The sequence below is a fragment of the Rutidosis leptorrhynchoides genome, chromosome 7 (genome assembly GCF_046630445.1).
Source record: "Rutidosis leptorrhynchoides isolate AG116_Rl617_1_P2 chromosome 7, CSIRO_AGI_Rlap_v1, whole genome shotgun sequence".
NCBI classification, from domain to species: domain Eukaryota; kingdom Viridiplantae; phylum Streptophyta; class Magnoliopsida; order Asterales; family Asteraceae; genus Rutidosis; species Rutidosis leptorrhynchoides.
In genome coordinates, this window is record NC_092339.1 from 154,902,142 (window position 1) to 154,917,840 (window position 15,699).

Below are 15,699 nucleotides of genomic sequence, written 5' to 3' on the forward strand. Positions count from 1 at the left end.
GAGTCATTCATGGCATATTTCAAAAGACGTTGCATTCGAGTCGTTGAGTTGATCAAGATTATTATTAAGTCAATTATAGTTGGATATATTATGAAATGGTATGCATGCCGTCAACTTGCGATGCAAAGAAAGATTGTCTTTTAAAAACGAATGCAATGTTTGTAAAATGTATCATATAGAGGTCAAGTACCTCGCGATGTAACCAAATATAATGTATTCGTCCAGATGTATTAGAACGGGTCATTAAAGGAGGGGGGTTGCTGGCGGTACTGGTGGCGGATCGGTGGTGGTGGGGTGAAACGGGTGGCGGTGGGTGGCGGCTCCTTTCACAAGCCACTACATGTGGCCTAATAGTTAACTTTACAAATGAATAATGTCTTATGTCTTATATAAAAATAAAAATAAAAATAAAATAAGATAGAACGGGAAAGAATCAGCAATTTTTGTACATGAAATAGTTAAGTCTCTATCCACCCCAAATTAAGCCACATCATACCAAAATCTTGCAAGACACTTTCTCATCCATAAAACCTTCATAACGAGATAAGATGATAAGGCCCCCATATCAAACCAAAACCAAATATCCATCTAGCATCACACACTAACCAACCAACCAACAATCCCACCTTCACTCTCCACCACCACAAACCACCATGTCATCATCTCCGGCGTTAATCACTCCCACCACCTCCACACCTAAACCCCTCCTTCCCAATATCCGTTGCAAACTATCCCCATCTACCTCCACCACCACCACCACTCACCGCCGCCACTTCTTGTCACTAACCGCCATAATCGCCTTATCGTCTCCACTACTCTTAACATCGGATGCTGCATTGGCAGCAACCGATGAAGAGTACGCGAAAGAGACACAAGAAGTGATCAAAAAGGTAAGGGACACAATCAACATGGATAAAACTGATCCTAATATTGCAACTGCAGTTGCTGAATTAAGAGAAACATCAAATTCTTGGGTGGCTAAGTACCGGAGAGAAAAAGCATTATTGGGACGCTTATCATTCAGAGACATGTATTCAGCACTTAATGCTGTTTCTGGTCATTATGTTAGTTTTGGTCCCACTTCTCCGATTCCGGCTAAACGAAAGACAAGAATACTAGAAGAAATGGACTCTGTTGAAAAGGCCTTGTTAAGAGGACGATAGATACCAATAAACTATCAAGTTATTGTAATTTTATTAAGTGGTATCAATCTTTTTTGTATACATCTATCATATGATTGATGGTTGTTATGTATATGTTATCATGAGGTTTGTGAAACATGCTAACACGATATGAGGTTTGTGTTTTCTGACTGAATATTATTTCGTCAATTAAGCGGTTGTGGGTTCTGGTCTCAATGGAAACAAGTGTGCGAAATTTGTTAACAACTTCATATTTAATTACAATAAATTCAGATATAATCAAAAAACCTTCAATAACTATCAGGGTAATTGAACCCAGCTGCCCTATGGTGGCTCCCTTTTGTTTAGATCAGCCTGTTGAACGGTGTCACATGGGCAAAATAACGTGGACGGTTTGGAAAATAAAAACATGACAGGATATCAATTATCATGTACAATGTTTATTTTATTTTATTTTTTAAGGCAAAATCATGTACAATGTTTATGCCTAGTTTGAGATTGTAGATGTTGGACAAAAATCAAAGGATCAAGCTGCAGGGGACTGTCACGAATTGCGAGGGTCAGGTCAGGTCACTGGTCGCGAGCCAAAGGATCAAAATTGGAAGAATGTGTTCGACCCTGCGTCGTGTCTAGCAAGTCGCTGAAATTTTTTTCTTGTTTTGTTTGTCCTATAAATTAAACTCTTATCTTCTTGTAATCCTAACACCTACAAAAATAATAAGAATCTCTTTGATTGGCCGTGAAATAAACCAATAACAATATTAGACATAACCACGTTGAATTGTTATTTACGTTTCATGCTTTTATTTTCACGTTTGCTTAGCAATTATTTGTTTGTTGTTAGTTGGGAGATAACCTAGGGTTGTCAGGTTCTTGTTAGGGCTCAATAAAATTCCCAACAAGTGGTATCAAAGCTTGTGTTACAAGCTTAATTCGGGAACAATGGCAGATAAAAGTGACATGAAGATTGATAGTTTGATGGAACTAATTTCAGTTTATGGAAGATATATATAGAAGATGTCCTCTATCAAAAAAAGATTTATCATCCCTTATTAGGGGTTCTAACTAGAGGTATGGAGCATGGAGAATGAGATCTGTTAGGTAGGCAAACCTCATGGGTTGTCCGAATTTTCCTGGCCAAGAATGTTGCTTAAAACACTGTGGGTGAAACCATATCTGCGGGATTGATAACGGCTTTATCTAACATGTATGAAAAGCCTTCTACTTATAATAAGGTTTACTTGATACGACAATTAGTGAATGCTAGGATGATGGAGGGTTCCTCGGCAGCGGATCATGCATGTTAACGAGTTTAACCTGATTTTAACCCCGTTGAAATATGTTGGGGTTAAATTCGATGATGAGTTGGAGGCATTGTTTCTATTATCTTCATTACCCAAGAGTTGGTCTGGCATTGTGACAACGGTTAGTGGTTCATCTGGAACTACTAAGCTTACTTTTACTTTTGAGGAAATCTGAGATTTAATTCTCAGTGGAGGAATCAAGAAGAAAGATTCGGACGAGGGTTCGGATTCCATTTTAAATGTCGGTTGGGGGAGAGCTAGATCAAGGAGTAAGAACGTAGTGTGTTGGAATTGTCAGCAGGTTGGTTACTATAAGTCAAACTGCCCGAGTATAAAGTTGTGTGGGAGCACAACGACTACAATGATCGAGGATGCACTGATGTGATGCGAGGGAGTTCTTATCGGATCTTGGGTGCTAGTTTCGGGGTTCCTCGTTTCATGCCGCCCTGTCACGACCCTACTTTTTCCGTTATCTTTTTCCGTTAATTATTTAACGACCGTTAACTGTTAGTGTGCCACGTCATTTCTATAACCTATATTATTATTTTTGTAATAATATATATATAATAATTATTATGTGTTATGTGAATATATGTATTCATATTTTAATTTATACGTTTCTACGTTCCGCGGATTTCCATCCGGCGAATCTTTTCGGTTTTTAAACCAACGGTCGAGCTTTCGGGATTTTTAAATCCTAAATATTTTAAATATGATATTTTAAGGTCATATTATTATTAGGTGTATTTATATTTGTTTTTCGTCGCCGTTCGTTATCTTTCCGGATTATTAATCGCGTAAGCGTGTTTTCGCGTTTCGGGCTTCGTTCGGGATTTCGGGCCACAAGGATTTCACCATTTAGCAAAATTGGGCCATGGGGCCCACCCCCATGACCCCCATTCGGCCGAAGTCCACCAAGGGAGGGAGTATACTCCCTTGATTTTTCTTTTTCCACTTCATTTTACAAAATCACAAAACCTAAATCTATTTTTGCTCTCTCCTCCTCCCTTCTCCTTTCTAGGCCGTCGCCACCACCACCATGCATCACCATCTTCACCACTTTTTATTACTTGGATCATTAAATCGTTCACATAATCGGATTCCTCTCTTCGTTCTCTACGCGATCATATTCTTTGATTCTCGATTAGGGTATAAACCCTAACCCTAGAACTTTCCATATTTATTTATATTTCTGTATTTTGAGTTTATATTGTAATGTTGTTTGGATGCGTAGAATTACTCGTTTGCATATGATTTCGGTTTGTAAATTTTGGACAGCAGTTTGATTCGTATATTCTGACTTTTTAACTGATATGAATGTTAAAATAAAGTACATAAATGAGTTCCTCTCATCAAGACATTAATTTTAGACTCCGGATTCATGTCGTTTCGATTCCCGGAGCCCTAGATATGCTTAATTTGGTTTTTGTTAAAGATTGAAAGGTGTTCTTGGCATGAACAAGGTTGGGTCCGACTTTGTGACCATCCTTGGTGTCTTTAGGGTGTGTTATTTGGTTAGGACTGATGGTGGGACGAATTTTTATGTTCGGGTCACTTAAATCCGAGCCACGGTTCACCCGTTGTGCCCGAATTACTGTTTTGAGTAAATTGATTTCCCAAATGTTGTCATGGCTGATATCCACGACCTAGGGACTGTTCTTGGAGTGTTCTTGAGTTCATAATTGTGTCGGGTGGTTTGAGTAGGTGAAGTTGCATATGTGGCTTGCCCGAAACCGACATCCGGGGCTCAAGATACGACCCGACGAACTTTTAAACTTAAAACTTATGATTAATGATTAAACTTATGTTAAAATTTATGGACTTCATTATAAATTAATTACTTTAGATAAAAGAAGTAATTATTATTATTTAAAACTTATGATATAAATATTTATTATATCATTTAATTATTAATTATGATTTAATTAACATTTTAATTAAACTTATGATTAATAATACTTTTATTATTAAAGGAAAATACTTATGATAAGTATTAAATTTGTTTTTGAGAAATTATTAAAAGACTTATAATAAACATTAAATAATTATTTAATTATTATAAGACTTAATTATTATTTAATTATGATTTAATTATTAAATACTTATGATTTAATAATTTTAATTAGAAACTTATGATATGATTAATAATTCATTATTAATTAATAATACTTATGATATGATTTAAAATTTATTATAAATTAATAATATTTATATTATGATTGATATTTAATTAATTAATTAAATACTTATGTTATACTAATTATAACATTTCAACTTATATTAACTTTAATAATTCATTTTATTTAATTAAACTTATGTTAAGACATTATTATACACTTTTGACTTTAAATAACATTATAACCTATGTTATTATTATAACTTACACTTTTAAAATTAATGTTGACTATGTTTGACCAAGGTTGACTTTTGAGTTGACTTTCGGTTGACTTTGACTTTCAGTTGACTTCTGTTGACTTTCTAAATAAGGAAACTTTCCTAACTTCAAAACTTTCTAAAAATAGAACTTTCTAAATTTGGAAACTTTCCAAAAATAGAAACTTTCCAAAAATAGAAACTTTCCAAAAATAGAAACTTTCCTAAAATAGAAAACTTTCCAAAAATGGAAACCTGCTAAAAATAGAAACTTTCTAAAAATAGAAAGTGTGTGTCCTTATGCTGTTCCAATCAAACCGATGCTTGCTGAGTAATGTTCTATGCCTACTTGCAACATGTACAATAGCTATCATACTAAGACTTGGCCTAAGTTAGTTATTTATTTCGACCTGCTTTATTTATAGGTCGGCGTTGTGATCTTTCTTGATCACTTTACTTTACTCGCTGTTCGCTTGTTTGTGAGATTTCTTCAGTTGCTATTTAAGGTGAGTTATAGTCCCGTTTTTACATACTTTTCAAAGTATATTTTTGGGATGTGATTACATGCAGATTTTTATTTACGGTTAGACACAAGTAACAGTTAAATTTAATTATTCATTGTGAGTTGGACAAAAATATTCCCTAGTCTGGTAAATGTAATCATTGGTTTCTACCGGTGAACGCGAATCCTACGGATAGATCTATCGGGTTTGACAACCCCATTTCGAGCTAGTCGCGCTAGCAATTTATAATCGGAATGTTTAGTACTTCGTAATTTGTTGTAGATACACTGTCCAAGTGTATATTTTTATTTTGTTTGGCAAGGGTAAATAAAGGGTTAAGTGGTTACCAGGTGGCTCATTGATAATGGAATAATGTTTAATGTTTTCTAACATTTTTAAATCTTGTGGTCTAAAGTTTACTTATTTATTTAAACCTATAATTCACTCAACCTTTGTGTTGACAGTTTACTTGCATGTTTTCACAGGTACTTGAGTTATATGATGCTTCCGCTGTCGTTAGAAGAGTCTGCATGCATTTGGGCAGATTTTATTGAAACAATTTATGAAACTTAAGTTTGCATTCTATTTTGGATAATTTAAATTATGGGTTTGTTAGCAAGGCTTTGTGTCAACTTTTGGATTATTAATATGTTGGGTTGTTTTAAACTACATATTTTGGGTTTGTTTCCTTTTTGGGCAACATTTTGAAATAAAAGAATGCAACTTTGTTTATTTAATTCATTTAAGTCCGATCAAGCTGTGGGACCAACTGACGGATCCGTTAAGTGTTTTGACGGGGTCGTCACATGTGGTATCAGAGCTCTGGTTGTAGGGAACTAGGCGGTCTTAATGTGGTCAACCCGTGGTTATTAGGGTGCATTAGAGTCTAGTCTACAGCCCGACCTTATTGCTATAGCATTATTATGCATTTCATTTCGTATAAGTTATATTATTAGCTTTTATATCTTTTTGGTATGTGGTTTGCGGTTTTGCTGTTTGCAGATGTCGACTTCGAGCGATAACTCTGTTGCTGCTCCTGCTCCACCGTCTCCTGCTAGACGTCGTGCTAATCAACCAGAGATCGATGATCCTGTTCATTACTATTTTTCTACCATTACTCATATGAACCGGGCTTATAATGAGGTGACACGTATTAACGCCCTTAGTGATTGTTTGCGCACCTTGCCACATAATGAAGTTATGGACGAGATCCGTGCCGACATGGGTAACTTTGTCACTTTCAAGCATAGGGTTGAGGATGCGAACCGCAAGCGTGATCGAGAAGTTAATGCTAAGTTCGAGGCTCTCGAGAGCACTGTTCGTGTGTTGAAGGAAGAGTTGGATGTTGTGAAAGGGAAGTTGCGTAAGTATGAGGATCCTGCTGAGACTCATGCTGGACCAGCTTATCACACCCGCTCTAAGCGAATGTGATGTGATTATTCATATTGATTATCTATTTCATCAGACTTAATGTCCTTTTTATACATACATTTTGGGTTATGTACGGCGTTTTGCCGAGGATTTTATTAAGATTTTGTTATGGGATATATTTTTCATTATGTATGGATGGTTATTTTTATGACATCTATTATCATTATCATGTTTTATTTCTGATGTTGTGGCTCTTGGCATGTTATATTATGCGTAATATATGTTCATGTATGTTAGGTGCTATGTATGTTGTATGATGTTATCATAAAATATGTATGCATGTGATGGTTATTTCTATAACAATCATAACTGTCATGTTATTACTCATAGTGTTAGTTGACTAATATCTTAATGGTTAGTCTTTTCGTGTTTTGATCTATTCCTTTATGACACTAGTATTATTCTTGGTACTAACGGATGTGTTATTCTATTTTGAAGATCATGCCTCCAAGAGAGTCCACTGAAGCGCGTATGCAACGCCTGATCAATGAAGGAATTGCTGCTGCTATGGCAGCAAATGCTAATGTTAACGCCAATGTGAACAACAACCAGGTGGGATGCTCCCACAAAACTTTTATGGCTGGTCGACCCCAAGAATTCAGTGATACGGAAGGACCAATAGGGCTTACTCGTTGGTTCGAGAAAATCGAATCTATTTTCAGGGTCAGTCGGGTCCGTGAAGAGGACAAAGTTAGTTTCGCTAGTTGCACTCTCAAGGATAGTGCCTTGACATGGTGGAACAATCTGGTTAGTAGTTTGGGAAGCGATGTAGCTTATGGTTTGGCCTGGAATGATTTTAAGGAAAGATTGATCACCCGCTATAGACCTCGGGATGAGCTTAAGAAGCTAGAGGTTGAGCTCAAGAATTTGAAAATGCATGGCACCGAGTTAGATGCCTATGAGCGAAGGTTTTTCGAGTTAACTTTGCTGTGTCCTAGGGTTTATGCGGATGAGGACCGCAAAATTGAGGCTTACATTGATGGTTTGTCCGAGAAGATTGAACACGGGGTTGAGTCCAGTGAACCCCAGACTATTGAGGCAGCTATGTCTATGGCCCACAAACTTAATGACAAGGTGTTGAGAAGAAGCAAGACTACAGTTGTTGAAAGTAGTGAGGAGGTTGTCAAGAAGGCTGATAATGGGAAACGAAAGTGGGATAACAACCGCAATCAAAACCAAAATCAGCAGAAGAAACAGGATACCTCAGGTGCTAACAACAGAAATCAGCGTGTGTGTCCTCGTTGCTATAAAGCTCATGATGGTTACTGCACAGTTACTTGTAAGAGGTGCTCTAAGCAAGGGCACATTGCTAAAGATTGTACAGTGCTTTTGCCGGGGTCTGCTACTCCCGCGACTGGTGGTAATAATAATAATGTTGGTAATAGAGGTGGTAACGGTAACGGTAATGGGAAATCGAATAATGGAGGTAATCCAAGGGTTTGTTATGAGTGTGGGAAGCCGGGGCATTTCCGAGATGCTTGTCCCAACAAGAAGACTGCAGAGACTGCACGTGGCCGAGCGTTCAACATTAATGCTAAGGATGCGGAGGAAGATCCTAAGCTTGTTACTGGTACGTTCTCAGTCAACGATTTATCAGTTTATGTGTTATTTGATTCAGGGGCTGATTTAAGTTTCGTGTCGAGTAAATTAAGTCCGAGAATCAAAACGCCGTTAACTCTCTTAGACAATACTTATGTTGTTGAAGTAGCTAATGGTAAGGAACTTACTGCTAAGGCTGTACATCGTAAGTGTAACATTAATCTGGGTGGTAGGGATTTCGAGATAGATTTAATACCGATTGAACTTGGTAGTTTTGATATTGTTATTGGTATGGATTGGTTGTCCGCGAACTGTGTCGAGATCGTCTGTTATGATAAGGCTATTCGTATTACTGATGTGATTGGAGAGCCACTGATGGTCTTTGGAGATAAGAAATGCACACAGTTAAACCTTATTAGCTGTATGAAAGTTCGTAAACATCTCCGCAAAGGCTGTCATGCTATCCTTGCTCATGTTGTTGATCCTAGTAAGGAAGTAAAGAACGTTGATGACGTTCATATTGTTAGGGATTTTCCCGAGGTGTTTCCCGATGATTTACCTGGCCTTCCGCCGCAACGCGCGGTAGAATTTCAGATTGATCTTGTTCCCGGCGCTGCTCCTGTAGCACGTGCTCCTTATCGTCTTGCGCCTTCTGAACTTCAAGAATTGTCAAGTCAACTCCGTGAGTTGTTAGACAAGGGTTTTATTCGTCCTAGTTCGTCCCATTGGGGAGCTCCTGTTCTGTTTGTTAAGAAGAAGGATGGTTCTTTTCGTTTATGCATTGATTATCGTGAACTGAATAAGCTCACTGTTAAAAATCGTTATCCTCTTCCGAGAATTGATGATCTGTTCGATCAGCTTCAGGGTTCTTCTGTTTATTCAAAAATTGATCTTCGTTCTGGCTATCATCAGTTGCGTGTTAAAGAATCTGATGTTTCAAAAACTGCTTTTCGCACCCGTTACGGTCACTTTGAATTTCTTGTTATGCCGTTCGGATTGACAAATGCACCTGCTGTGTTCATGGACCTCATGAACCGTGTGTGTAGACCTTATCTGGACAAGTTCGTTATTGTTTTCATCGACGACATCCTTATCTATTCTAAGAGTGATGAAGAGCACGAAGAACATTTGAGGTTAGTGCTTGATTTGTTAAAGAAAGAAGAGTTGTACGCTAAGTTCTCTAAGTGTGCTTTTTGGTTAAGAGAAGTTCAGTTCCTTGGTCACATTGTTAGCAAACAAGGAATACAAGTTGATCCTGCTAAAATTGAGGCGATTGAAAAGTGGGAAACCCCGAAAACTCCTACTCAAATTCGTCAGTTCTTAGGATTGGCAGGTTACTATCGAAGGTTCATCCAGGATTTCTCTCGTATAGCGAAACCTCTGACTGCTTTAACGCATAAGGGGAAAAAGTATGAGTGGAAGGATGAACAGGAGAATGCTTTTCAGATTTTGAAGAAGAAACTGACTACCGCTCCGATATTGTCTCTACCGGAGGGTAATGATGATTTTGTTGTTTATTGTGACGCTTCGCGTCAAGGCTTTGGTTGTGTTTTGATGCAACGAAAGAAGGTTATTGCGTACGCATCACGTCAGTTGAAGGTTCACGAACAGAACTATACAACTCATGATTTAGAGTTGGGAGCTGTTATTTTTGCACTGAAGATTTGGAGACACTATCTTTTAGGTGTTAAGAGTACTGTGTACACCGATCATAAGAGTCTTCAACATATTCTCGATCAAAAACATTTGAACATGAGACAGCGAAGATGGATTGAGACGTTGAATGATTATGATTGTGACCTTTTGTATCATCCGGGTAAAGCCAATGTTGTGGCTAATGCTTTGAGTCGTAAAGAAAGGGCCGAACCTCGAAGGGTTAGAGCTTTGAATATGACAGTTAGATCAAACCTCGTTAGGCAGATTCTTGAGGCACAACAAGAAGCCTTAAAGGAGGAGAATTTCGTGAAAGAGAATGTAGCCAAGGTAGCTAAGAAGTTTGAAGTTCGAGCTGATGGTACTAGGTACTTTGCGGGACGTCTTTGGGTTCCGAAGTTTGGAGGTCTTCGACAGTTAATTCTAGATGAAGCTCATAAGTCTAGATACTCTATTCATCCTGGTTCAGGAAAGATGTATCAGGATCTTAAGGAGTTGTATTGGTGGCATAATTTGAAAGGTGATGTGGCTACGTATGTGGCTAAGTGTTTGACCTGTTCTAAGGTCAAAGCTGAACATCAAAAACCGTCCGGATTGTTGGTACAACCAGAAATTCCCGAGTGGAAGTGGGAAGGTATCACTATGGATTTTATCACTAAGTTACCAAGAGTTTCGGGTGGCTACGATGCGATTTGGGTGATTGTAGATCGACTCACTAAGTCGGCTCACTTTTTTCCGATTAGGGAAACCGATTCCATGGAGAAACTCACCCGTTTGTATTTGAAAGAGATTGTTTCGAGGCATGGTGTTCCCGTTTCTATAATTTCCGACAGAGATAGTCGATTTGTATCGAGATTTTGGCAATCGTTGCAAGAAGCCTTGGGCACTAGATTGGATATGAGCACCGCTTATCATCCTCAAACGGATGGTCAAAGTGAGAGGACCATTCAGACATTAGAAGATATGTTGCGAGCTTGTGTGATTGATTTTGGGAATGGGTGGGATAAGTATTTGCCGTTAGCTGAGTTTTCTTATAACAACAGCTACCACGCAAGTATTAAAGCCGCACCGTTTGAAGCTTTGTACGGTAGGAAGTGTAGGTCTCCTATTTGTTGGAATGAGGTTGGGGATGCTCAACTTACAGGTCCAGAGATTATTCACGAGACTACTGAGAAGATTGTTCAAATTAAAGAAAGGTTGAGAACTGCTAGAAGTCGGCAAAAGAGTTATGCCGACAAAGGAAGGAAAGATGTTGAATTCCAAGTTGGTGATCGTGTTATGTTAAAAGTTTCGCCTTGGAAGGGTGTTATTCGTTTTGGTAAAAGAGGGAAGTTAAGTCCTCGTTTCGTGGGACCGTTTGAGATCATTGAAAGAGTTGGACCGGTGGCTTATCGATTGAAGTTGCCACAAGAACTCAGTGCCGTTCATGATGTTTTCCATATTTCGAACTTAAAGAAGTGTTTGGCTGAATTTGATCAGACTATTCCTTTGGAGGAACTTCAAGTTGACAAGCAATTGCATTTTATTGAGGAGCCAGTTGAGATCATGGACCGAGAGGTTAAGACTCTTAAACAGAGCAGAATTCCTATTGTTCGGGTCCGATGGAACGCTAGACGCGGTCCCGAGTTCACTTGGGAGCGTGAAGACCAAATGAAGCAGAAGTATCCGCATTTGTTCTCAGATGCCGAGTCAACCCCTGCGCCTGCTTAAATTTCGGGACGAAATTTCCGTAACGGGGAGGTACTGTCACGACCCTACTTTTTCCGTTATCTTTTTCCGTTAATTATTTAACGACCGTTAACTGTTAGTGTGCCACGTCATTTCTATAACCTATATTATTATTTTTGTAATAATATATATATAATAATTATTATGTGTTATGTGAATATATGTATTCATATTTTAATTTATACGTTTCTACGTTCCGCGGATTTCCATCCGGCGAATCTTTTCGGTTTTTAAACCAACGGTCGAGCTTTCGGGATTTTTAAATCCTAAATATTTTAAATATGATATTTTAAGGTCATATTATTATTAGGTGTATTTATATTTGTTTTTCGTCGCGCGTTCGTTATCTTTCCGGATTATTAATCGCGTAAGCGTGTTTTCGCGTTTCGGGCTTCGTTCGGGATTTCGGGCCACAAGGATTTCACCATTTTGCAAAATTGGGCCATGGGGCCCACCCCCATGACCCCCATTCGGCCGAAGTCCACCAAGGGAGGGAGTATACTCCCTTGATTTTTCTTTTTCCACTTCATTTTACAAAATCACAAAACCTAAATCTATTTTTGCTCTCTCCTCCTCCCTTCTCCTTTCTAGGCCGTCGCCACCACCACCATACATCACCATCTTCACCACTTTTTATTACTTGGATCATTAAATCGTTCACATAATCGGATTCCTCTCTTCGTTCTCTACGCGATCATATTCTTTGATTCTCGATTAGGGTATAAACCCTAACCCTAGAACTTTCCATATTTATTTATATTTCTGTATTTTGAGTTTATATTATTAGTATGATGTATATTAGTTGTTGTAATGTTGTTTGGATGCGTAGAATTACTCGTTTGCATATGATTTCGGTTTGTAAATTTTGGACAGCAGTTTGATTCGTATATTCTGACTTTGTAACTGATATGAATGTTAAAATAAAGTACATAAATGAGTTCCTCTCATCAAGACATTAATTTTAGACTCCGGATTCATGTCGTTTCGATTCCCGGAGCCCTAGATATGCATAATTTGGTTTTTGTTAAAGATTGAAAGGTGTTCTTGGCATGAACAAGGTTGGGTCCGACTTTGTGACCATCCTTGGTGTCTTTAGGGTGTGTTATTTGGTTAGAACTGATGGTGGGACGAATTTTTATGTCCGGGTCACTTAAATCCGAGCCACGGTTCACCCGTTGTGCCCGAATTACTGTTTTGAGTAAATTGATTTCCCAAATGTTGTCATGGCTGATATCCACGACCTAGGGACTGTTCTTGGAGTGTTCTTGAGTTCATAATTGTGTCGGGTGGTTTGAGTAGGTGAAGTTGCATATGTGGCTTGCCCGAAACCGACATCCGGGGCTCAAGATACGACCCGACGAACTTTTAAACTTAAAACTTATGATTAATGATTAAACTTATGTTAAAATTTATGGACTTCATTATAAATTAATTACTTTAGATAAAAGAAGTAATTATTATTATTTAAAACTTATGATATAAATATTTATTATATCATTTAATTATTAATTATGATTTAATTAACATTTTAATTAAACTTATGATTAATAATACTTTTATTATTAAAGGAAAATACTTAAGATAAGTATTAAATTTGTTTTTGAGAAATTATTAAAAGACTTATAATAAACATTAAATAATTATTTAATTATTATAAGACTTAATTATTATTTAATTATGATTTAATTATTAAATACTTATGATTTAATAATTTTAATTAGAAACTTATGATATGATTAATAATTCATTATTAATTAATAATACTTATGATATGATTTAAAATTTATTATAAATTAATAATATTTATATTATGATTGATATTTAATTAATTAATTAAATACTTATGTTATACTAATTATAACATTTCAACTTATATTAACTTTAATAATTCATTTTATTTAATTAAACTTATGTTAAGACATTATTATACACTTTTGACTTTAAATAACATTATAACCTATGTTATTATTATAACTTACACTTTTAAAATTAATGTTGACTATGTTTGACCAAGGTTGACTTTTGAGTTGACTTTCGGTTGACTTTGACTTTCAGTTGACTTCTGTTGACTTTCTAAATAAGGAAACTTTCCTAACTTCAAAACTTTCTAAAAATAGAACTTTCTAAATTTGGAAACTTTTCAAAAATAGAAACTTTCCAAAAATAGAAACTTTCCAAAAATAGAAACTTTCCTAAAATAGAAAACTTTCCAAAAATGGAAACCTGCTAAAAATAGAAACTTTCTAAAAATAGAAAGTGTGTGTCCTTATGCTGTTCCAATCAAACCGATGCTTGCTGAGTAATGTTCTATGCCTACTTGCAACATGTACAATAGCTATCATACTAAGACTTGGCCTAAGTTAGTTATTTATTTCGACCTGCTTTATTTATAGGTCGGCGTTGTGATCTTTCTTGATCACTTTACTTTACTTGCTGTTCGCTTGTTTGTGAGATTTCTTCAGTTGCTATTTAAGGTGAGTTATAGTCCCGTTTTTACATACTTTTCAAAGTATATTTTTGGGATGTGATTACATGCAGATTTTTATTTACGGTTAGACACAAGTAACAGTTAAATTTAATTATTCATTGTGAGTTGGACAAAAATATTCCCTAGTCTGGTAACTGTAATCATTGGTTTCTACCGGTGAACGCGAATCCTACGGATAGATCTATCGGGTTTGACAACCCCATTTCGAGCTAGTCGCGCTAGCAATTTATAATCGGAATGTTTAGTACTTCGTAATTTGTTGTAGATACACTGTCCAAGTGTATATTTTTATTTTGTTTGGCAAGGGTAAATAAAGGGTTAAGTGGTTACCAGGTGGCTCATTGATAATGGAATAATGTTTAATGTTTTCTAACATTTTTAAATCTTGTGGTCTAAAGTTTACTTATTTATTTAAACCTATAATTCACTCAACCTTTGTGTTGACAGTTTACTTGCATGTTTTCACAGGTACTTGAGTTATATGATGCTTCCGCTGTCGTTAGAAGAGTCTGCATGCATTTGGGCAGATTTTATTGAAACAATTTATGAAACTTAAGTTTGCATTCTATTTTGGATAATTTAAATTATGGGTTTGTTGGCAAGGCTTTGTGTCAACTTTTGGATTATTAATATGTTGGGTTGTTTTAAACTACATATTTTGGGTTTGTTTCCTTTTTGGGCAACATTTTGAAATAAAAGAATGCAACTTTGTTTATTTAATTCATTTAAGTCCGATCAAGCTCTGGGACCAACTGACGGATCCGTTAAGTGTTTTGACGGGGTCGTCACACGCCCCGTGCATGGACTAGATCTGGTAGGGTTGGTCTAGAACATGGTACGATACTTGATGATGCGGGCACTGGAGACTTTTCCATTAGACACCTTGATGGTGACTGGATATTGAAGGATGTAAAGTTCATTCCCAAGATCAAGAGAATCTTAATCTTAATTGTGTTGTCGGGTAATGGCTTTATGTCGTTTTGGTAATCAGCAGTGGAAGGTTATTGGAGGCGGTCTTATTATTGTTCGTGGTTTTATGACAGGAACCATGTATATGGTTGATATTCCTTTCGAGGAGCTAGGTGGAAGAATGGATGTTGAAAATCCTACCGGACTTGAGCTTTCTAGTATTGTTGAGGGATCTGTTTGAGTGAGAGCTCAAGAGGAATCTAAACTAGTGAGAGTTCGGGTAGAATCAGTTACACTAGAGTTTACTTCAAGTAGATAATCTCGAATGGCATCTTTTTTGCTACTGACCGGGGAAGATGAGCGAGTGGATTTTCTAGGAGTCACCTGATATGGCCTAAATGGACGGTTTATTTTAGTGCGGTGTTGTTAAGTCGCAAAACCTCAATCAAGGATACACGAGGGACTAATGGTGTCATATTTATATTTAGATGGGGCTCAAGCTATAATTCACTAACTTTCCTATTCTTATAACTAGCAAGTGATATGTTTATCCCGAGGTTGTATTTTACATTTTCCAATAACGTGGGATCAAAGTACGCCTGACGTTAACCATATAGCAAGTAATTTGG

At 36.9% G+C, this 15,699-nt stretch overlaps 1 protein-coding gene across 1 annotated transcript; it reads left to right on the top strand.

Annotated features, from left to right (window-relative positions):
* The first annotated feature begins 529 nt into the window (after positions 1–529).
* Positions 530–1,340, top strand: LOC139857457 (photosystem II repair protein PSB27-H1, chloroplastic-like). The gene has a single exon (XM_071846210.1). The coding sequence runs from the start codon at positions 654–656 to the stop codon at positions 1,161–1,163; it is 510 nt and encodes a 169-aa protein (XP_071702311.1). The 5' UTR covers positions 530–653; the 3' UTR covers positions 1,164–1,340.
* Positions 1,341–15,699: the final 14,359 nt, after the last annotated feature.

Excerpts from the sequence above, each read along its gene's own strand:
- LOC139857457 (XM_071846210.1), top strand. The coding sequence starts at position 654 with ATGTCATCATCTCCGGCGTTAATCACTCCCACCACCTCCACACCTAAA.